The 25,307-nt window shown below is 31.7% G+C and overlaps 2 protein-coding genes across 5 annotated transcripts; both read left to right on the forward strand.

Moving 5' to 3' along the window:
* The first annotated feature begins 10,188 nt into the window (after positions 1 to 10,188).
* On the forward strand, positions 10,189 to 16,736 carry LOC118038337 (ubiquitin carboxyl-terminal hydrolase 25). Of its 4 annotated transcripts, none has more exons than XR_004685749.2 (11): positions 10,189 to 10,761; positions 10,839 to 11,304; positions 11,383 to 11,458; positions 11,573 to 11,665; positions 13,656 to 13,742; positions 13,851 to 14,632; positions 15,061 to 15,189; positions 15,556 to 15,692; positions 15,805 to 15,946; positions 16,459 to 16,620; positions 16,673 to 16,736. XR_004685749.2 is itself a non-coding variant. In XM_035044656.2 (9 exons), the coding sequence occupies exons 1-9, from the start codon at positions 10,569 to 10,571 to the stop codon at positions 15,810 to 15,812; spliced, it is 1,971 nt and encodes a 656-aa protein (XP_034900547.1). In that variant the 5' UTR covers positions 10,189 to 10,568; the 3' UTR covers positions 15,813 to 16,168. The 4 variants fall into 4 exon arrangements, 2 of the variants coding, with proteins under 2 accessions (XP_034900547.1, XP_073268670.1); XR_012171233.1 differs by having other exon boundaries at positions 15,821 to 15,946; XM_035044656.2 differs by lacking the exons at positions 16,459 to 16,620; positions 16,673 to 16,736 and having other exon boundaries at positions 15,805 to 16,168.
* Positions 16,737 to 17,997: 1,261 nt separating this feature from the next.
* Positions 17,998 to 19,410, forward strand: LOC118038339 (probable glutathione S-transferase parC). Its single transcript, XM_035044657.2, has 2 exons — positions 17,998 to 18,664; positions 18,971 to 19,410. Exons 1-2 carry the CDS (start codon positions 18,290 to 18,292, stop codon positions 19,316 to 19,318), a joined length of 723 nt encoding a protein of 240 aa, XP_034900548.2. The 5' UTR covers positions 17,998 to 18,289; the 3' UTR covers positions 19,319 to 19,410.
* The last annotated feature ends 5,897 nt before the right edge of the window (positions 19,411 to 25,307 follow it).

Consider the following 25,307-nt stretch of genomic DNA (forward strand, 5'->3'; position numbering starts at 1 on the left):
TTTATAATTCTCCTAACTTTAAGGATTTAGGGAGTAAAACTAAGCTAATTAAGACTCAACAACAACCCAAAACATTCAAGTCTAAGAGACTAGCTGATAATGAGTATCATAAACACCAACCATGATAGAAATCATCCAAGCCTAGTGATGAGGACAACAATGCCATTATTAATAACCATAAACATCTCCTAGACTTATAAAAAAGATAAAAGTAAAGGCAATTGTCTAAGATATAGTTTAGGAGAATGCAACACCTAAACATATTGATAATGATAGATGATGCATAACCTATATGTAAACCCTATATTTTTCTAGTGTGAACTCCCACCATAAATAATAATAAATTAGTATCCATAAAATATTTATGGTCAACAACTTGACGGGAATAAGCCAAAAATGATAAGTATTAGAAATAATTGGAGGAACAAAGATAAAATAATAATTCACAAAAAAAAAAAAGGAATTTCATATAAATTTTCCTACCATGGTTTGTGACCAAATGGAAAGAAAAAAAATAAGAAGGGTATGAGATTTTGTAAATGTTTGAGGGACAACAATAAATGTGTTGTTTCTCAAACACATGTCAGGGAATTTTTAAACACGTGTTAAAAAAGAAACTAGCTATAAGTATTATGATGTTCATTTTATGGCATCAAAAAAAAAAAAGTGATTGACAACTACTCAATTTAAGTTTTATGAGAAGAACTTTGAGGCATAGAATAAACAAAAATCAGACATGAAAATATAGTTTGCTAAAGGACTTGGTTTGCAGCCTCATCAGGATGTAATATGGTTCCAAAACTGTAGAGCTTGTTTCAAGAACAAACAACTAAAAATGGACTTTATTATTTAACAATTAGCTTTAATAAACTATAGGATGATCATGACAAACTCATTAATGAGAAGTAGAATTTAAGAGTTTGGAGTGATTGTGACAATACCCAAATTAAAACTAGTAGGATTTAGAGAAAATCAAGAGTTTAGAGTGGTTGGTTATGGTTTATAGAGTTGTGGTAGTAAAGTGCATTAAGGAAAGGTTAGTTCTTGAAATTTCTCATAAAACCCTATACATTTGAGCTGTTAATAGGTGTCAGAAAGCTTAACTTCCTTTGATTTTATTTTATTCCATACATTTGACTATCTCTAAATTATATATATTGATCGGGGTTAGGTAATGGAAATTTGAAATTTTTTTAATTAAATTTTTAGAGGCTTTGTCATAAGAATTGTATAGTTTAAGAGATAATTTGGTGTAATTGAGGTCAACCATTGGTTTCAACCCATGAGTGGTTGCCCATGATTAAGAAAAATTAGGGGAATCCTAGATTTTAAGTTTAAATTGTGCAAGCTATATGTTATAATATGGAATCATATATATAATCTAGATTATAATGATTGTAGATTGAATTGGGATGAGTTATAGCATTTTGATTTGTTTTGAAGGAATGGGCATGTAGAATTTTAATGTAAAGATGGCTTGAATAAAATGCTCATTATGTGTTTTACAAAACAGACATTGAATTTAATTATGGACATTTAAGACATTAAAATGAGGTTATGGAATTGATTGAATAAATGCATGAACATAAAAAAATTGGATTGTGAAAATGATTGACAAAGGTGTTAAACGTTGAATGCTAGTGTATGAATGGATGTTAGTGTGAATGAATAGAAATGATAGATAAAAATAGCATGTCCATTAAATTGTTCAAAAAAATGTTTGATGATGTGAAATAATAAATGTGACGAATGGACCAAAAAGTTTTAGGTATTGAATCGAGATGTTTTAATGGAATTCATGAGGGACTTCAAAAGTGGGACCTACAGCTGAAGGGACACACTCTACAAGAGTTCCAAGTAGGTGTTTGTTGCCTTCTTCTTTGAATTAAATTATTGTCTTCGTAAAAAGATTATTTAATTTCATTTAGGAAATGAGCAAAAAAGATTATGGAAATATGGAATTAAATTAAATTAAAGTTAGTCATTTAGACAAAGACTTATGGAGTTAAAATTTAAAGTTGGTTGTTTGGATAAAAACTTATCATATTAAATTAAAGTTGGATGTTTGGGCGGAAACTTATATAATTAAATTAAAGTCGATTGTTTGAATGAAGACTTATGGAATGAAGTTTAAAGTCAACTATTTGGATAAAGACTTATTATCTTAAATCTAACATCATTTATTTGGATGGAGACTTATCATATTAAATTTAACATCGGTCATTTAGATGGAGACTCATTTTGTTAAACAAGCCAATCATTTTGATAAGGGTTCTTATAAGAAAATAAACTGGCTACACAAGTAGCAGTTAATATTAAAAGAACAAGTCAGTCGTATAAGCAAGGGCTAATATAAAAAAAAATTAAATAAATGTTATGCATCTAGGGTAAAATTACTTAAGTATTATGTCTTCAGGTTATGATAACAAGATATGATGTATGTATTAATATCGAGATTAACACATGAAAATAATTCAACCATTATGATAAAAGTAATGTATAAGTTAAGTATATCAAAATATATCAATTATATTAATTAAGATAAGACATGGGTTTTGGATTGTAAAAGTAAATTAAGAGGTATATGGTTAATGTGGATTTTGGTTATGATTATTGAAATAAAATAGCAAACATATGGATATTATGGGGTACAAGTTACAATGATTAAATATGGGACATTGAATATAGTTGTCCTAGAGTATGAGTTAAGGATAATGAAATTGGATTTATGAATAGGATATATCTTAAGGTATAAGCTTTTGAGTATTTACATAAATTAATGGGTTTTGATGATGTGTGCAATATGGGTTATGAATGCATGAACAAAATAATATGTGAACTATGAACATAAAAATGAAATAATAAATTCTCGATCAACATATAATACAAGTTAAGGTGGATGGATTTAGATTGATAAATACATCTAATTTTCTAAACTCAAGTTGTGAGTATCGTTAGTTTAATAAATCCAAAAACAAATACAAACACTTTGAACTCTAAATTGAATTAATTAATCCAAAATTAATTTGACAATATAGAGCCAATACTAATCAAGTTATAAGATGATGCTGGTTTGAATTCTTATGAAAAGAATTCCATGACAAACTTTGTTATGACAAGTACGATGAGACTTGGCGGCTTTGTATTGGTTATAAACGGTTAAATTATATAACTGTGAAGAAAATACCTTTTATTGGATCTATAAATCACCCAACTAATTAAAAAAGACATGTATCTATGAAGTCATATTAAAACCAAATAATATTAGTCAAGAATAAAGGAATTGATTGTTATCGAAAATAAAAGAATATATTGAATAGACATAAGAGTACATGGATATTACATAGATGTGTAATTGCTTAAGCATCGAAATAGCTAGGGAAGTATGAAATGAATTATCTAGATCATGATGTACAGATAATTACCATTATATCATTTTGTATACTTGTAGATATTGACTAGATGAAAACTTATACAGTTTCTTATTGATTAAATAGGTTAAAGTTATGATGTACAAATAATGATGAATATATTTTTAAAAAGGTGGATCAGTTTGATGAAGGACTAAGATTATACTTTGACTTTTACTCTAAGGATGTCAAGAGTGATGATGAAAATTGTGCCTAAGCAATAGGATATTTATCATAGTAATTTGATTTCAAAATGAAATTCAGCACTATTAAGCCATGAATATATTGACTTGTAGAACGAATATGATATAAAGGTTAATTACTACAATTGTGTAAAACAAGTGTATTATATAGTTGATTACTAATTGGTTCTTATTGGTACACATATCAATAAAACTAGTATAATGGGATGAGTTCTTAGAGATTGATGGGCAGAATATTAGACTAAGAAAGATGCAAGCTACGACAACATATTACGTAAAATGATAAGAGAAAGATCTAGCATTAAGGAAAGTTAAAGATAAATTATAAAATTGGTATGGTTCTTATACATGGGAAATGGATCGTAATGTTATAGTTATTTCTAAGGTTTGATAAAGATATTAGTGGTAATAGATATGTATATCATTAATTTATAATTTACTATATTTTATGTTACATATGCATCCAACCCATTTGTTTCAACCTTATGAACATTCTTCATATTCTTCTATGTAATTAGTGTAAATATAGGAAAGTGTAAAACAATTTAATGTATTGTGTCTAGATTTATTTCTTGTGTTTTAATTAATACACTTTAAAAATCTATAAGTGAGAAGAGAGTAACACCTCTTCTTAATTTTTAATGTTGATAGTTTTATAAATGAGTATACACACACATACACATTAAGTGGATGATGATTGTGTTTTTAAGTAGCATGCATGAGCCTATATATGAGCTATTACGTTTGAGTTATTATTATTAGTTACATATATTTTAAAGCAAGATGAGATTTGTTAAAGTTCCGGTATAAGAAAAACTCTATTTCAAATTTTGTTAATAAAATAGATAATTTCTTACTTTAATAATAATAATAAATCCCGCTTATGGTGGATATATATATGTAATGTAAAAATTGTATTACATGTGATAAATGAGAGTGACTCTATAAGAGACAAACTCTAAAAATAAAATAATTTTTTTTTATTTACACTTAAATGAAAGCATCAAATGAATAATTATGGATTAGAAATTAAAGGTTGTTACATGACCATTTTAAAAACTAAATTTCATTAAAAATTTAGGGTCATTACACTATATTTTACCAAAGAAACAGGTTTTGGAGACTGAACAAACTAGTCCTATGATCAAACAACTTTAAGCACCATTTCAGCTATTTATAAGAGATATATAAGATCGATAAGCATTAAACAAGATTTTACCTAATCCTGTATAAGGCAACAATATTGATCATAAATTATTTTTTGCTAAAAACATGATCATGCCATAGCTTAAAACCTTGGTATAAATAATGAAAAAAAGGGTTTAACATCAATAACCTCTTTGTCCACTTAATAGTAGGTAAAGAATGCTTGTTTTTCTCTCTAAGTTTTAACCCCTCATTGTTCTTTCTAACCAACTAATTTTTGATATTAATTTCTTTCTATGAACATCACTACCCTTGTCATTAACTCTTTCTATCACTAAGAAGAAGACAAAGAAGAATAAAGAGAATGTTGCATTTTTTCCTTTCTTTTTGTTGCTAGAATTTTTGGTCAGCTTTAACCAAAAAAAAAAAAAAAAGAGGGAGAAATTGTTTTCTATATAATTACAAAAATGCAACTTATTTGGTCTTTAACATGCATAGTTTTTGTAAAACCTCTAGTTACAAAATCTTTCATACATAATTCTATTCTCATTTCATTTAGAATTAATAATATTCATTTAGGACATTTATCCCTAATCACAATAAATTTTCTCATGATTTTTATCATTCTTTGTTAAAAATTATGCAATTAAATATGGGGTTTATACCAACAACTGGCATGATTCATGCATACATACATACATTTATTTTATTTATTATGGTATTTACCATACTATTTTACCAATTTCAAACCAATGCCACGTGTCATTTCTAGTAATTTTACCCAGTTACAACATTTTGGCATATTACTTTATTACTTAATTCTTTGATATTTTTAAACTAACTCACTGTGAACCCTCCACTTAATTATAACATATTGTTTTTTAATTATCATAAAAAAAATCCACTAATAAACATGAATTTGACTAATTTTAGACTGCGAGTTTATAAAAGTCATCTAGCTCTAGCAATTATTAAAAAAACACCTTAGTGGGGTATAAATGTTATAACTTTTTAGGCATAATGACCTATCTTTTTAAGGTATAAAGACATACACCTTTCTCAATATCTTTTTGGCCAAATTCTTGATTATGCATCCCCTCTTAAATAAAGTTAGTCACATGTCTCTTTTTAGGAGGTTGATTGTATACCTTCTCTTTATAGGACTACTAATATATCTCTATTAAAAAGTGTTTAGCCATGCTTTCCTTATTCATATATTGGCCATCCAAGTAGCTGAAGTCCTTGGTGGTCCGGCCATGTGTCCTTTTAGATTAACCTTGCATCCCTCCAAAATGAACTAGCCACTTGTTTTCTGTTAATAGATTGGTCGTGTGTGCATACCTCTCTAGACTAGATTTATATCCTTTTTTTTAATAATATCTTATTGTTCACCCCCCTTTAAGGATCAACTATGCATCACTTTTTCAAGGGACCTTGTAACATTGTTTTTTTTTTTTTTTTTTAACAAGGTCTAGTCATACATTCCTTCTTATTGGGTTAGCTATCTAGGTAGCTAGACCTGTCTCCCTTCTTAGTAGATTAATTATGCATCTCCTAGACTAACCTTACATCCCCTCTCGGTAGACTAGCCATATGTCATTTTTAATGGATTAGTCGTGTGTCCCTACCTTTTTTTACTAGCCTTGTGTCTTTCTTCATTGTACTGAGCACATGTCCTTACATAGGACTGGTTGTGCATCCGCTATCAGCAGATTGACAATGCATCCACCCTTAAAAGTCATTTTCCTAACCATAAACTATGACCATCCAAAACAATTATTGGGTTTGTATGTGTAAACCCATGGTTAAAATAATTTTAACTATTAAAATTTTAATTTGAAGATAAAATGGGATAAATTAAATTTAGGATATTAAATTAAATAAAAATGAGTGAAATTAAATGAAGTGGAATAAATGACATGGTAGTTAATTGTTAAAGGAAAAAAGTCAATTAAGTAATAGTGGGGTCAAAATGATATATATGAGATTATAGGGTCAAAATACAAATAACAAAAAATAAATTTATAAATACCCTTCTCCTTCCCTAAAATGGTCAACAACCATGTTTAAGAGAGGGAGGTAAGGGTTTTGAGATTTTTCTTCTTATTTCTTTCCAAATTCACTTAAAAAGACTATCTTGAAGTAATTAAAAGGGGTTGTTAAAGGATTAAGAAGGGAAAGTTTGGTGGTTAGAGAAATGTACCATTAAAAGTGAGGGGTTTTAGAAAGATTTGAAGAAGAAAAAGGAAAGTGTAGGGAGCTAGAGTTGTTATTGCATTTTTTTTGCTTGAATTATCATCTACTTAAGGTACCAAACTCAACTCAAGTGATTAATTTGGATGATTTTGTAATTTGAGAAATATTAAGTATGTTAGTGTGGTGTGAATCTTTAGTTATGGATTTTGGCTAGTTGAATTGTTGTTTTTATAATTGATTTATGCTTGTTAATATGAAAAATAATTGAATAATGACTCAATTGAAAAAATTGAAAAGAAAAAAAAATCTCTTCCCCTTTTTAATGGAAAAACATTTGTATGAATTGAGATTGTTTGATGGATTCCATGAATATTGTATGTAATTGTGTTAGGATGAACGTATATTGATTATAAAAGAGGTGGAATTAGAAAAGAAAAACCTACCACTGATTGACCATGGAAATTCGATTAAGACTTGATAAAGTGGAAGGGGTTTAATTATTTAAATGGTTGGGAGATTTATGTTTAAATATGTTATATGAAGTATTTAAGATATTATAAATGAATTAATTGAGAGAAATTAGAAAGAAAATTCACTCCCTCTTTGAATGAGGGTTTTATCCAACCTTAGGTAAAAAAGTGAAATTATATTGTTGAATTAGTTAATATATGAATTTGAGATTAATTATCTTGAATATAAGATAAAATGACTTACTCATGGATGAATTAAAGAAATCTGAAAAGACTTTGACATTTTTATCTTATATATAGGTGTTGGCAAAGGTTAAATAGAGAGATGAGAAATTGATTGAATTAATTAGTATATAATGTATGAAGAAAATATATAATGGTATCAAATGGGTGATGAGATAATGGAAAAAAAATCTTAAAAACTCATGTTATGTGTTTATGAGGAAAATTTGATTTTGTAAACATGCACCGTTTAAGGAAGTTTTAAATTCTTTAGTATTGATTTAAGATTTAAGATGAACCAAAAATTTGAAAGTTGTTTTAATGGAAAAAAAAAACTTGGCAAGTGATGTACTATATACTTATGAATACAAGAGAGGTCGATGATGCTGAAGATTAGACAAGAGGAGAAGGATCATTATGAGCATTAGATAGGAGTTTGGTTCCTCAATTGTTATTATGTCAAGTTTTAATGTCAAATTTATGTAATTTTTCTTAAGTTTCGTAGCGTGGGAATGTAATGTTATGAAATGAACATTGAAAAATAAGTTTAAAACTTGACTAGTACTTGAAGAGGTATTAGAGGCTTTGATTGATCCGACAATCGGGAGTTTGAATTTGACTAGTATCTAGATAAGTATTGGAGGTGTCAATCGATCTGATGACCGAGAGCATAAATTTGACTAGTACCTATAAAGGTACTAGAGGTATCAATAAACTTGACGTTCAGAAATTAAGAATTTAACTAATACCAGGTTGGTAATAAAGATATTGGCCGATCTAATGACCGAGAAGTTTATAATTTAATTAGTCCCTCATATGAGACTAGAGGTATTGATTTATTGAGTGGCTAAAATGATTGCTCATCATTTTAAATTTTTTAATAGTTATTTATGATGTAAAAACTTAATAGAAAATTGATTATTCTATTATGTTGATTATTACTTTATATCTCTTATAATATAAATTAAATTATTTTCAGGATTTTCAGAGGTTCAAGATGTGTAGTAGAACCATCTTAGATTGCATATATTAGTTGTCAATGATGTTGTTAGGATTGATGTTAACTCTCATATAATTTTGAAAAACATCTTTTGTTATATAATTAAATTCAATGTCTTTAGTTATGACTATAAAACTTTATAATGTTTTCTTCTTTTACTAATTAACATAAAATGCAAAAGATTTAGCTATTATTTTTTTTTATCTTTCATTTATGTTAAATTCTGTGATATAAGCATGACATAATTATTAAAATGTATGTGATGATGAGATGAATGTAATTTATTATTGATTGTGTAATATGTAAAATGATTCAGGATAATTAAACCTAATAAATTTTGTGAAAAATGGTCCGAGATGATTTGACTTTGAGATGAATTGATTTTTTTATGGAAAATATCAATGATGTTGATATTTGAGACAATCTTATTATAATAAAAACTCTGTCAAAATTTAAATAAAATCTTAACACACTAAAAAATATGAATCGGTCAAAAAGAATTTATTCCGATTATTTATAATTTCACATAAGTTGTTGGGTTGTTATAGGATGAGTGAGTAGATGGGCAACATATATCAAATAAATTTCATTGACTTACTAACCAATAATCCATGTCATTAAAGTCATCACATGTTTAAAACATATGGCTTTGTCTTAATTAGTCGTACGATTGCTTCTTATAAAAAGCAAAGCCTATACTTTAAAAATCAGTTTTACATTAACATGATTTATCTTCTAAGATCTTATTCCATAATAAATGCATGCAGGTTCAAGTCTATATAAAAGGCCTTGAGTCCCAATTGAACTCTGTTTTATTGTGCAAATGTTTCTTGTACAAGAGCCTCATTTTTTCAATTTTTCACAATAATAATCCAATTTAACCTAAAAAACAAATATATTCAGTGAAAGTTTTTCCTTGACCTCATAACCAGGTACAAAAGCAACGCTTATCTATAGATTTAATGTTACACCATATCCAAGTATAAAATTACCATATCTTTTAATCTTGAGGAGTATAACTTAATTAGTTAAATTTTAGATTTGGTTTGTAAATATCAATAGTTCGAGTCTCATAAATTTTAAAATCATCAAATATTTATATAATTAGTAACTTCAGGGCTTATAAGATTAATCGAGTACACATAACCTATTTAAATTACATGGTACAAGTTAATTATTTTATTTTAAACTAAATGTACCTTATTTTAGACATGAAGCAACTAATGATAGACGAAATATAGGTATTATTACAAAACCTATTGGTTTAGAAGGGGGTATAGAACTTGTGACAATATAATTATGGTTGCTTTTCAAATAATATTTTATTTTAAAAATATATGTCATAATATTTTTTTATTTTTTTAAAATTATTTTTAACATCAACATATTAAAATAATTTGAAAATATTAAAAATAAATTAATTTGAAATAAATAAAAAATAAAAAAATTTAATTTTTTTTTTAAATATTTTTAAAATAAAAAAACAAAAAAGCTCGTAGAGGTCTTAATAAGATAATACCCAAAAAAAGCTCAATGACAAAGGAAGGGGTAATTCCTCGAAAACCTGAGAGAGAGAGAGAGAGAGAGGCCTTTTTTCGGGTTTGGTGATCGTGGCCTGCTGCCTCTGCAGCTTCTTCCTCCCTTTAAAAAATGCCTCTATTTTTAATTCCAACCCTTCCCCTCCTAGTCAATAATCCCTAATTCTTTCTTTCTTTGGCCTACCCTAAAAATATAAAGAAAGAAAAGCAAAAAGAAAATAACTACGATTCGTCTCGTCTCGTCTCGTCTCGATTCGATTCGATTCGTTTCGATGCGATTCGCCTTCTCACGGCGGCTCCGGTGGTGGTTGACGACAAGAATCGACATCGTTTCAAATGAAGAGGAAGAAACAACATCATCGATTTCGTTTTGCTATTAATGAATGGGCGGGTTTCAGCTGCAAAAATTGCAAATGAGTTGGCAACCGAGTTTGCTTAGTCAAAAACGAAAAAATGGTCCTCCTTTAGGGTTAAAGAATCTCGGCAACTCTTGTTATCTCAATAGCGTCCTTCAGTGCCTCACTTACACTCCTCCTCTTGCTAATTTCTGCCTGCGCCTCCAGCACTCCTCTCTCTGTAAGCAATTTTCACTTTCAATTTCTGCTCTCTCTCTCTTTCAATATTTTTGTTAATTTCTTAAAGATTTTTTCAAGGTGATTCCGTTGCTAACGGAGATAGAAAGAGAGACTGTCCGTTTTGTATTCTCGAAAAACGGATAGTCCGTTCACTCAGTTTGGATCTCACGCTTGACGCGCCAGCTAAGATTCAAAGCTGTTTGAAGATTTTTGCTGAGCATTTTCGCTGTGGACGACAGGAAGATGCTCACGAATTTTTGCGGTATGTGATTGATGCGTGCCATAATACGTGTTTGCGTTTGAAGAAACTCAGAAGGAAAGGGATTGAGAACGGTGGTGGTGGTGTGAGTGTGGTTAAGGAGATATTTGGAGGTGCATTGCAAAGTCAAGTGAAGTGCTTGTGCTGTAATTATGAGTCGAATAAAGTTGATGAGATTATGGATATCAGTTTAGATGTTCTGAATAGTTATTCGGTAAGAGATGCAATGCAAAAGTTTTTTCAGCCAGAGGTCTTGGATGGGAATAACAAATACAAATGCGAAAAGTAAGTAGTTTTGATTTATTTGTATTTTTTTTTAATGTTTGTTGTTGCTGTTGTGTTTGAGAAACTTTGCTTGTTTAGATGTCAAAAACTAGTGGCAGCTAGGAAGCAAATGTCAATACTTCAAGCGCCAAATGTTCTTGTTATCCAACTGAAGGTGGGTTTTAACTTTCCTTGATCCTGTTCTTGTTGTTGTTATTTAGGTGTTTAAAGTTGGTTGTGTTGCTGCTTTTGAGTAATGAGAGTTATTGTTGGGTTTTGGTGTTTGCAGAGATTTGAGGGCATATTCGGAGTGAAGATTGATAAGACCATTGCATTTGAAGAAGTTTTGGTTCTTTCAGGCTTAATGAGCAAAACAAGCCAGGTACTGATGATTTGATGGGTTCAATCAGTCTGTTGAGTAGATTTGCGTGGCTGGACTTTGGTTCTTTACAATGAGTATAGTTTGTTATAAATGCAGTTCTCATTGTTTGATATGTACAATATTTCTGACAACACACATTGACCTTGTTTGAAATTAAATTAAGTAAACTATTAGACTTGCAATTTCTTGATGATGGAGTGTAAACTGTAGATTATATCATTATCATATTTTTCACATCACCTTGAATTTACAAGATTCAAAAACTTAATTAATGGGCTCAGACTTCAGAACCAGGCTTTAGCTGGTAGAGTTGCATTTGTCTGAAACAGAAGGCTCTTGCAGTGGTTTCAAGTTTTGGATGTCCTGTTATTTGCAGAATTGAAGTCTTAGACATCTTTATGCTAGACTCTGTCTTAAAACAGTGGAGTTCAGATTGAATGTGTATATAATGAGAATGGAAACACAACCCCTAGCCTGTCATGAGCGCCATTTTATGGATAAGACAAATGAGCACCATTCCATGTGTGGTTATTTTCCATCTCTCTTCTTGAAATATTAAAGCAAGCAAAAACCAATCTGTGGTTCCATGGGCACCATTCATATTCCATTTGCTGTTGTATTGTCATAAAGAATGTTATTTCCACCCTTCCTTTTTAATTGTTAAAAAGGAAGGCTGAAAAAGAGAAGACTCCTGCTATGCTGTGTATTATTTTTCAATTGTAATCTCCCTAGTCCCAACAACATCATGATACCTTAAATCATCTTCAACTCCTCTAGCACTGCCATTCAATTTGTCTGTATGACTTGGAATCATAGCATGTCATAATGAATTTTGTTGATAGAGAGCATACAATAAATGAATGTGACTGTTTTCTTGCTCAACTTTGAACTTTTGTCATAAATTAATCCCTGAACCGATTTAAACTTATGTTTGAGACTGATAGAACCAGTTCAGAGTGTCAAGCACAAATGATTATGCCATTGATTTTCAATATCATCATTTGCAGAAACAACATAGGATAACAGTCCATTACAACTAGGGGATCTTCTGTTAAACTAGTTTGCTGGTGGTTTGTAGAATTCCTCCTATTAAGAGACATTGTATGCCAAACCATCGCTTCCCAAGCTTCCACACTCCACCTCAATCACCATTTAGTTCTCTTTATTGCCCCATTCTCTTAGAAATTGGAAAAAGAATTAGGGCATCACAGCCTTTTGATGCTTTGAGACAAATAATTTTGAACTTAAGCAGAAGAGGACCATATTTTGTCAATGCTTTGAGCTTTTTAATGTAATTAATTGATCAGAACCTTATGCTGCATACAGGCGGCTACTTTTCAGATAAAACTGAATGTGCTTTTGCAGTAGAAAACAAAATTAACAGATATTACGTCTGACCGAAAGACAAAATTCATTGTTTTAGCATGTGTCCTTTCTCTTTTGAGATCAATTAATTGGTATTTAAGTATCTTATTTATGATTTTTCTTTTAATTTACAAGATTTGGTTACTGGTGACAAATTGACAATAGAGAGATTTCAATTTGATGGTGACTGCCACCTCCCAACAAATAAGAAAAGGAACAATAAAACTATATAAAGAAAAAAGCTACCTGATTGGCACACATGTAATCCATAGTTTGCATTGACATCGTTTGTTTTTGTTTTTCTTGTTTGTAATTAATTGTTATCAATATTTCATCTGGCTGATTGTTCTCTCTCATGACTGTATATAAAAAGATAAGGCAGTACATATATTTTTTGGGGTCCCATATTTATAAAAGAATTGATGGGAAGTCGAAGTACATTATGATATGTTAATTAAAGTAATTTCTTTGATGCAATGCCTTGTATGATTGAAACTCTAATGTATGATTGAGCATAAGGTTCATCCTTACTATAGCTGTCGGTATCTTGCTATGGTATATTCTCTATATGTATATATATATATATTTATTTATTTATTTCTCGTGCTTTTTTAATCCATCACAGGACCCACAACCCGAGTATAATCTTTTTGGTACCATTGTGCACTCTGGATACTCCCCGGAATCTGGACACTATTATGCATATATAAAGGTTTGTTTACTGGGTTTTTATGTACTTCATTATTAATTTTGGTTTGTGCTAGTTATAAAAGCAGCAACTTCAATTGTTATTGATGTTATTTCATTGTTGTGTGTGCAGGATGCAATGGGTCGGTGGTATTGCTGCAATGATTCATACGTGACACTCTCTAACCTGCAGGAGGTCTTGTCAGAGAAGGTCTATGTTCTCTTCTTTTCTCGTACTAACCAAAGGCCAGCATCCACTGCCTCCTCTTTTGCTTCCTATGGAGTAAAATCACGCGAATCAAATGGATGTGTGGAATTTAAAAGTTCAAAGGGTGCTGTTCCTCTGAAAACATTACCTACAAAACCACAAGTTGAACAATCTTCAAAAAAGGATATTTCAGCCATGTCTAGGATTGATAGAGTGCCTTCAAGCCCACTGGTAAAGTCTAGCATTTGTGGGAACTCTGGATCCAAAAGTACCCCTCTATCCGTTAATGGAAAGGTTGGTCATCTGAAGGGTCAAAACAAGGGAATGAATGGGAATGTGAAAGAGACAGTTCGTGTGGAGAAACGTGATAAAGATGTGTCAACAGTAACAAGCAGTAATGGTTTTGAAAAGCATAAAAATGTTGATGCTGTAGAAGGTGAAAACTGTCATGCATTTGCAGCAGCAAGTGAAAATGGTCATTCTCAAAATGCTGCTTTTAATTCTGTAAAGCCCCTTGTCTGTGACAGTAATGGTACAACAAGTAAGGTGACAACAGGAAGAGTACATGATCACCTTGAATTGCAAAGTGGCAGTATGAAGTGTTGTGCTGACATTTCAGGTTTGAAGAGAAAGCTAAAGGAGGACACCTCCATTTTGCTTGCACAGGATTCTCAATCTCTAGCCAAAATTGAAGAATTTAAAGAAGCGTATGTTACATTATACTTAATCTGTTTTGAAGTCTTATTTAAAACTGATTAGCTTCTGTGGAATAACCTAAATTTCCCAATTTATATTGAAGTTTATTTTGATTGATGTGTGTTTATTAAATTTTGTGGTTGTGATTAATTAGTGATTTTAAACTCTCAAGTTAGATCCTGATTGTGACTAGTTGGATTGAAGCTGTGTTGGACTTTTAGATCTTAATACTAAAGCCTAGTATTCTGATGAATTTCTTTTGAAATTGTTTCATTGGTGAGCCATTTCATGAATCAGTTGTTTAAACTGGATGTCTACATTAAACATTATTCGGATAGTTGAATGTTAATTATGTGCTTGCTAACCATTTTGGTTAATCATCTTTACTTTTCTTACCATTTTTTTTTGCTTGTTTGTGTGCTTCTATATTCTGTTTCAGCCTCAAGCAACAAGCATCTTTGATTTTGGGATCATGCGGTTTTTTTGATAAGGTTTATGATTTTATGCGTGTGAAAAAGAGGTTGTGTGTTCAAGAAGCAGGAAACAATCCAAGTGGTACTGAATTAAAGTAAGTCTCATTTAGTTTGATTTTCTGTACAGTTTGATTTATGTTCAAAGCTTTGATGCTAGTAATTTCCCTTCATATTCAATGTCACCAGAGAAACATGCAAAGCCATTTAGATTCTTGCAAGTAGAGAATATGAATCTGGATTCTGGAGGCAAGTAGAGAATTGTGCCATTCTGGATCATTGCCTTTGCATGATCAGAATATGTATAAATCTCCAAATCTTTGTGTCAAAAAGTTTTGTATTAAACTTGTGCCATTCTTGTCATGTTTCTCTGGTGGTTGCATGTTTATACAATTAAATAGAGTTATCTAAATAGGATTAATGTTATGGCTTTAAACTGGTGTTCCCTTTGCTCTGAAATGCAGGAAGTTGTTGATTGCAGATGCCAAGAGAACCTTTATTTCACAAATACCCGAGTCATTGAAAGAGGACCTTGTCAAACGCCTCCAGTCATTTAGTCAAGAGAAACGGCATTCCTCAGCAGTTTTAGGGAACTCAACTGGTAATTGAGGGTATTTTTTTTTTTTTGGTTTTTCATTTATTTATGTGGAGTCCTCGTATCACAGTTTGGCTGGTTGCATGACCATTACTTTTCTGCTATGATATTTTTGCAGTCTCTTGATTTTGTAGCTGGAGGAGCTTGGTGTATAATCTGTACCACTAATTAATGGATTGACATAGATGCCTGTTCTTGAGATCGCAGCTGGGTAACTGTTGTGACCTGTATCTTTGAGCAATTGCTTGCAGTGACAAGAGGTCATTATCTTGTCTTTTTTATTCTTAATTGCGGCAATATGTTATACTGGTAGATGCACCATTGTTGGTGCTGAGAACGGCTGGGTTCAAAATCTTGCCAGAAATTTTCTTCCTTAAGGCTGTAAAGTTAGTTTTTGGCCGAGAACGAGTCAGAGATCCTATAGATTTTGTACCATACCTTTTTTGGCTATATTTTAGCATAAAATCCTCATTTTATGGATACATTGCATTTCTTTTAGTAAAAATGTTGCTGGATAGTCCTTGAATCCATACACTATCTATGGATTTGCCCTTAAAGCACGACATGGTTTTATTCCTGTAATTGCCCTCCCGCTCCACCTTCTTTGATAACATTGATGCTTAATTAGCTCATAGTTGTCTTTATTATTATTATTATTATTATTATATTTTGCTTTTGCCTTGCATGCATTTTTGATCGCATTTTTTTCTGGGATGTGCATCTGATCCGAGGGCATGGATGTGTTGTATGTTGGCTTGTTACACGCCTAAAGTCCTTTTCAAATTAAACATTTTCCATGGAAGCTGAACATGAATCTGGATTCTGGAGGCAAGGGGAAGTATCATATACTATCCTTATGTGGCGTAATCAAGTAGAGATGCGTCGAATATACAATTGTAATGGAGAGTCACGGAGACCTAGAGCGACGTTGCAGGTAGCTGTTTTACTTTTGGCTAATCTATTTTATTTTATTTTATTTGTTGCAGATAGAATTATATAAAAACTTAAGTGGAGGGATTATCTTAACCGAGTACAGATTTATTATTACTTTTTTTTTTTTTTGTCAGTTTCTTTCAGTCAGGCATTTGATGATTATTTATTTTGTTGGGCACGTTAATCTGCGTATCTTTGGCCCTGGCATTATAATATTGTTTTTAAAAAATCTTGATTTAATTTATTTTTAGTGTTTGTAGATTTTACTGATGTTAAAAATAAAATTAAAAAAATAAAAATATATTATTTTAATATATTTATAAAATCAAATGCTTTAAAAAATAACTTATATTTTCAAATTGGTCTCCTAAACAAATTCTAGATAGATTAAGATCCGAAATACAGCAGGCCCGGTTTATGTTTTGTTAGACGTTTATGTTAAAACAATGGATGGTTTGCTTCAGACCCAAGCGAGGGCGTTGAAATTGGTACGAGGATACTAGTACTGTCAAAATGATAAAAAGAAAAGAAAAGAACACAATGCAAGTAGTCCGTCATGAACATTCTTTAGCGGTCGAGGTTTCTTTATTATTTTATTTTTCAAGTAATACAAGGGAGGGATAGAAATCTAATGGCTGAAATAGTAATAGGAAAAAAAAACCTAAAGTATGAAATTGTAAAAAAAATAATTAAATTTAAATAAAATAAATAATAATTAAAAGAATGGAGGTTAGATTTGATAGATAAAAAAAAAATTAAAGGAGATGAAATTAAAATATGGTTTTATTTGTATAAATTATTTTAAATAAAATAAATAATAAAAAAATTAAAATTAATTTTGAAGGGAAAATAAATTGAGGAGTTATTTGTAAATTTGGAGTGAGCATGAAATGAAAAAGGGTTGAAAATGTCAAATCAGACACTTATCAATTATTAGTGGAGGGGTTATTATGATGATTTATATGTCACCAGGAATCCAATGTTTGGTCGCACATCATTCAAAACACATAACAATTATTCTATCATGTTACACGACAATAACTTGAAGAAAAAGATAAAAATGAAAAGACAAAAATATCTTGTGCATCAACTTTAGATTTTTTTTATTATTATGAAGATAATTCTATCGTTTTGGTGTGAAAAAATAAAAAAGATGAAAAAGTCTTTTTGCAATTTTAATAATCTTTTTGCTTTCACATCATTTTATCATGCAAGGAATTTTAGAAAGATGAAAAAACCCTAAAAAAATGATTTTGCTCCAAAATAAGCTTTGTTTGTTTTTTTTATAAGAAAGATAAAATAATACAAAATACTGTTTCAATCCATAAAAATAATAAAAATACTGTTTTCTTTGATGCTTCTTAGACTTTTTTTTTTTTAATATATATATTTTGGGCCAAAAATCAACGGTAAAAAACGTAAAGCTGGAGGGAAAAAGATGTAGATGATAAAGAATTCGCATAAGCGGGTCTCGTTTGTACTCCCTTGTCCTTTCTGTTCTTTTTTTACCCCTTCGATCCACAATTTCATTTGTACCTGACGTTTTCAAACACGACATGCAAGACTTCTCTCACAAGAAAAATCTGAGATTGGATCTCCGGCATTGATAACTTAGTCAAATTGTTAGGTCTTACGCAAGCAATGACGGCCTTAAAAGAACCTAGACATGCATGCATGGGAAAGTATTCAGTTATAAATATGGAAAGCGAATAAGAAGTTGTGAGATAATAATGGCAGAAGAAGTGGTATTACTGGGTTTTTGGGCTAGTCCTGTTGCAATGAGGGTGAAAATTGCTCTGGCAGAGAAGGAAATAGATTATGTGTCCCGAGAACAGAATTTGTTCAACAAGAGTTCTTTGCTTCTAGAGATGAACCCTGTTTACAAGAGAATCCCTGTTTTGATCCATGAAGGAAAGCCGATTTGTGAATCACTCATCATAATTCAATATATCGATGAAGTTTGGAAACACAAAGCTCCTTTATTTCCCTCCGATCCCTGTGAGAGGGCTCATGCTAGGTTCTGGGCTGACTATGTGGATGAACATGTGAGCCATCCTTTTCTTTTCCTCTAGCTAGTTAATTTGTTCTCCTTTATTCAATATATCGATTTCTTTTTTTAAACATTGTTTTTTCGGAAAATTTCCTTTTCTCTCATTGGAGAACATACTAGACATTAGGCATATGTAATGGAGGAAGCTCTTCCTCACTCTAACTTCTCATATATTGATCATTCCAAGATGCGAAGTTTTGAGACTTCCAAATTTGTAGCCATGATTCTTACGCAACTAATCACGTCAAAGCTCAGCACTTCTTCACCTTTATAAAAACTGTCTGATGATGGGCATTTGCAGATTTACCCAAACGCACAGTTGTTATGGGCAAGAAAAGGTGAACGCCAAGAAGCAGCGAAGAAGAGTCTCATAGAAAGCTTCAAAGCATTGGAAGGAGAGCTTGGAGACAAGCCCTACTTTGGGGGTGCCAGTTTTGGTCTGATAGACATTGCACTTATTCCCTTCTACAGCTTTTTCTACGCATTTGAGACCCTCGGAAGATTTTCCATGGAAGAGGAGTGCCCCGAGATTGTGGCATGGGCTAAGAGATGCTCGCAAAGGGAAACTGTTTCAAAGTCAGTAGTGCTCGACCAGCACAAAGCTTATGAATTTGTTTTGGAGCTCATGGCGTGGCATGGGGTTAAGTGATAGAGATAATCCGAACAATGAATAACACAAAGAGATAGCGATTCTATTGAATAAAGCCTTTCTTTTCCCCCCTATTTATGGGAGGGCTGATATTTCTCTTTTAAACACTACGAGATTTTACAGTTTTACTGACGGATATATTCCGTCAGTATGTGATTACGAGTTCGTTGGTAATTTATTTATTGACGTCTTCACCGACGGAATATGTCCGTCGACTTTCCTTTCTTTGGTAATGCCACATTCCATCGCTATATCAGTCGGCAACATAAAAAAGCATTTGCTGATGGTTTTACAGACGGAAATTACGTGCTAAAAAAAAATTTCTTGCTTGAAATATACCAACGGATTTATCCCGTCGGTGATAGTGTGACATACCGACGGATACATATCGTCGGTAAAGTTGTCAGCGAGTGTTTGAAATACCGACCGAAGATATCCGTTTGTACATTCATCGGTCATTGTGGCAGGTACTGTCAAATACCGATGGATTAAGTCCATTGGTAAATCTGTCGTTCATTGTTTGAAATACTAACCGAATATATCTGTCTGTAAATTCATCAGTGAATGTGGCAACTATTGTCAAATGCCGATGGATTCATTCCTTCGGTAAAACCCTTTGTGATTATTTTTTAAATTTGTTTTTAAAAAATTATTTAGAATACATAATATAAAATTATATAAATTAATGGTAATAAAAACCAATTATGTAAATAAAATTTCTATTAAACATAAAAAAAATAAAGTTAAATAATATTCATTAAAAACTAAATGTGTTTCAAAAAAAATATTAAATGAACTATTAAAGGTAAATAATATTTATTACAAATTAATATAAAGGTGGAGTTGGAGGAGGAGGAGGAGGAGGCTGGTGGTTATACAACAAAAAAGGATGAGGCGCACATGTTACACTCTGTGATGCAATGTTCATGACCATTTCACGAAGTTGTTCATGATCCGCTTTTTGTTGTGCATGCTCCGCTTTGAGTTGTGCATACTCTGTTGATAAGTGATCATATTTTTTAGTGAGCTGAGCCGTATGTTGCTGCAAGGTCACGAAATCCTTAGATTGGGTGCTCGATACTGATTGGGAGTTCCCAATGGTTGAAACACTACGGGCCGCCCGCAAGTTTTCGGCCATAGTGTTGGAGAGCCCGTAAACCCGATTTTTATCGGGTCCACCAGACAATTCAACCTTCATCCACAAATCCAGATTGAATTCCAGATGGGTTAAAGGATTGTCCCCATATCTCTCCCTCAACCGGTTATTATAGGTCTCCTAAAAATAAAAAAAGCAATCATCATATTCAATTCAATAAACATAATAACTTACAAAATAAAATGGTTGAAGAAACATACCACGAAATGTTGAGCACGGTTGTCAACGAACTGTTGCGCTCCCTTTTGATGATTTTGACTCCGCACGTGCGTCTCCACAAACAGCTCCATTGTGCTTGGCTCACATCCAAGAGACGTAGCCTATAATAAAAAAAGATTTATTAACAACATATTAATTCAACAATATATTTTATTTAAATTAATCTTACCATCTGTTTCGTATGTGTAGCAAACGGAACAGAGCCGCCGGTGTGCGTTGTCACCGAGCAATGGATTGGCCGATTTCGGTTACCAGCATCAGACTGTGAGCGTTGTGTGAACCACTCAGACGTCACATGCTCAAGATAGAGCAGCCATATATCTGCCGGATGTATATATCGGCTTGGCTCACGTCCAAGAGACGTAGCCTATAATGAAAAAAAAATTATTAACAACATATTAATTTAACGATGTATTTTATTTAAATTAATCTTACCATCCGTTTCACATGTGTAGCAAACGGAATGGAGCTGCTGGTGTGCGTTGTCACCGAGCCATGATTTGGCTGATTCCGGTTGCCAGCACCAGACTGTGAGCGTCGTGTGAATTACTAAGACGTCACGTGCTTAAGATAGAGCGGCCATATATCTACCGGGATGTATATCGGTTTGAAATCCCTCCAAACCGCCACATCGTTTCAGCCTTGGAGAGCATTATCTCTCGTAGTTTTTTTTATGCTTCATACCGAAAATCACGCAACCTACTTCCATAGCGAGAAATTAAAATTTGAAACATAAATTTTTTTTCTAAAAAAAAGTTGTGTTGTTTTTTATGTTTATCTAGTTGCCTGCCGTGATTTTCCCACACCCTCCTCACAATAGTGTCATTTTCACTGTGCGAGGAGAATTTTTCCAGTGTATAAATAAATAAATTTCAATAAAAATGATAATTCATTTACAATTATATTAATAATTTATTAGAAATAAGTTGGAAATTATATATTAACACCAACCTCAAATCTGTCAAACCATGCATTGATTTTAGGCATCCATTTAGGATGTCTTGATATCTGACTCCATTGAAATAATAGAATCTCCATCGACGATTTAAACGCCGATGATATTACTCGGGCGGCCTCAATGTTTGTGAACATGAAAATAAATGAAATAGTGATTACTTCATAAATTATGTTATTATTATTATTTTTTTTAAAAAACTAAAACCTTAACAAACTTATATTAAAAGGTCGTCCTTCCACTATGCCTCGTACTTGCGGGTAAATTGATTCTGCTGTGAAGGCACGCTGCCTCTGTGCTATGAACCAACGCTAGAAGAGGCAACATCAGTTGATGACGCAGGTGGTGTAGGTGCCTCTTCTTGAGAGGCACAAGGAAATATTGTCCTTGCTGTTGGACGAACTTGATGCGACCAGACGTGAACGACCAGCTCTGGTTTTCATTCTGCGCATCTACCCAATTAAATGAAAATGTTAAAAAAAAATTCGATAGCACCTCCCCTATACTGGATACTACCCAAATCCTCAAACCTGCAAATATTAACAATAGCCACAACCAATTGACCCAATCTATACTAATTATTCCAACATATTCAATTACTAATCTTAAGGTAAATTCAACATTAACAATTACAATTCAAAACATTATTCAATAATTATGCCAATACAACAAAACAATAAATTCAAAATAAATGAAAACAATTAAACACAAATCAGGCAATAATAGAGTAAAATTAATAATTCTTCCAACATATTCAATTACTAATTCTAAGGTAAATTCAACATTAACAATTTAATTCAAACAAATTATCAATAATTATGCCAGTACAACAATAAAATATATATTGAATAAATTAAAAAAGAATTATAGACTAACAATTAAAATCAATGGACACAATTACACAAATCATGCAATAATATAGTAAAATTACTAATTATTCCAACATATTCAATTGACTAATTCTAAGGTAAATTCAACATCTAACAATTATAATTAAACAAATTAATCAATAATTATGTCAATGCAACAATAAAATATATTCAATAAATTAAAAAAAAATTATAGACTAACAATTAAAATCAATGGAAATAATTAAACACAAATCATGCAATAATAGAGTAAAATTACTAATTATTCAAACATATTCAATTACTAATTCTAAGGAGTAAATTCAACATTAACAACAAATTAACTAACAATTATGCCAATACAACAAATAAAACATATCAATAAATTCAAAAAAAAAAAAACTATAGACTTTATGAAAGAAATATACATACCTTAATAATGTGTTGAATTCAAAACTTTATCTGCATTACAAAAAAAATACACTAAACAAAAAAAACATAACAAGAATAAAAATAACTAAAAATAAAATAAAATGAAATAGAAAAAAAAACAAATAACTTTTAATGTGATGAAGATTCACAATAAATCTTGCTAGAGATTCTAGTTGAAAGCCTTGAAGGATTGAGAGGAAAAAAAATCGAAATTTTGAGGTGAAAAAATGGATGAGAAGAAAAATAAACTGAAGGGGCGTTCGCTGGGACTTATAGTCAGTTTTACCGACGGATTCATTGACGAAAATAAAAAATTATTATTATTTTAATTAAATCCGTCGACAACGTGTCAAAAATCCGTCTGTAATTTTTGAATTTTGCACCAAAATTTTTAATTACCCTCCGTATTTTTCACGGTCCGTCGGTAATTCTATTGGTAATATCACACGGTTAGAGGTGCATTCAATGCATACCCTTTGGAATTCACACATTTTGTCGGTATTTTTGTTGGTAAAATTTGTCCACCGATGGACATTAATTATGTTGGTATTTGATGTCGGTGATTGTGGGCATTTTGTTGTAATTATTTTAGAACTCTCTATGAGATGCCAACGGACGTTATTCCGTCGGTATAAACATCGGTGATTGTGGCATTTTGTTGTAATTATTTTTCAACTCTCTGTGAGATGTCGACGGACATGTTTCCGTCAGTACGGATGTCAGTTAATTCGTCGGTAAGTACGTCAGTGATTGTGGAATTCTATTGTAATTATTTTTGAACTCTCTATGAGATGCTGATGAACGTTATTCTGTCGGTATAGACGTCGGTGATTGTTACAATGTACAATAAATGTGTCATGACCTAATTTTTAAATAAATAATACAAAATGAATGGATAAAAATATATTTGAAAATGGGGTTAAAACAATACAAATTGAAAGATCATGGATGAAATTATCAGATTTGAGAGTAAATTTGTCAGAAATTGAAGAATTAATAAGTTTGGAAATTTAGTTAAAATTTGGATTAGTTTAATTAATGAAATTCAAAGAATTAATAAGTTTGTGGACTTAATTAAACTTTGATTTAATTAATTAAATAAATTCAGGGACTTAATTGAAATTAATCCAAGGGTAAAATTAAAAATTTATTGATTAAGGGACCCAATTGATACATTTCAAACTATTTAGGGACCAAATTGAAAAAAGTCATGCCAAGGACACAACGACGCCATTTTGGAGGCATTGTTCATCGTCTCCTATGCTTGCGTGGATGAAGCTGGTTCAACAGGGAAATCAGCAGCAATTCAATCCGATCAAGGGTCACGTCTCCTGCCTATTATCCTCAAGTTGTTATTTCCAGTGCCAGGAGGTTAATTGCAAAGGTGGCACTCTGTTTTTCCAGAAAAAGAAGCAGAAATGAACGTGCCTCACGATCGTGAGGCATGAAGCCATTCTCTGGCTTTATATAAAAGCCAGAGAAGGCCATAAAAGGGGGAGGGCCTCAGCAACAGAGGGGGAGCTGACGAAAAAAAATCAACCCAGAAACCAGAGCAAAGACAGGAGGAAGAACACTGGAAACAGAGAAGGAGTGGAAAGTCAATAACACAGGGCACTGAAACAAGAAAAAAAATAGGGGGCAGAGCAGGATCCGAAACAGCAAAACTGGGGAAAGAATCGACAGATCATAGAGCCGAACAGAGACTAAAACCTAGGGAAACAGAGAGAGGGAGAGACTGGGAACGAATAAAAAAACCAGAGACAAAGAGAACAAGAACATAGACACGCAGAAGAACAAAGACGGAGAGAAACAGAACTAGGGGAAACAAACAAGAGAAACAAAGAATGACCAGAAAGAAAGAAAACGAAAAGGGAGACAGAAGGTTATTGTCCAGCCAGCGCGCCTTCGCCACCACCATCGTCTTCGTCCCTTTCGTTTCCTGCACTGAGGTAAGCGCCGCTCCCTTTGCATTTTAATTCACTGCTACTGTAGCAGTGAATTACAATTCATTGGGCAGGCGTGCCACCCAACCGGGTCACTGGTTTAGACCAGTGACCCAACCGAGTTAGCCTAGCCCCCAAAATAAAAAAAATAAAAAAATAGAAAAATAGAAAAGTATAATAAATAATAAAAAAACAGAAAAATAAAAAAGGTAAAAATAAAAAAAATGTGTATGCACAAATAAAAATAATGTAAATTTATTGGTTTATTCACTGACGCCAGAGTCAGGAATAAAAATACTGGTTTAAATTTATATTATTTTTATTCGTTGTATTTTATTTTATTTAGCTAGAAAAATAAAAAAATATGTGCATATGTAAAAATAAATTTATTTTTATTTATTTGTTCACTTGCGCTAGAGTCGGGAATACAAAATAT

This window comes from Populus alba, chromosome 11, assembly GCF_005239225.2.
Source record: "Populus alba chromosome 11, ASM523922v2, whole genome shotgun sequence".
NCBI classification, from domain to species: Eukaryota; Viridiplantae; Streptophyta; class Magnoliopsida; order Malpighiales; family Salicaceae; genus Populus; species Populus alba.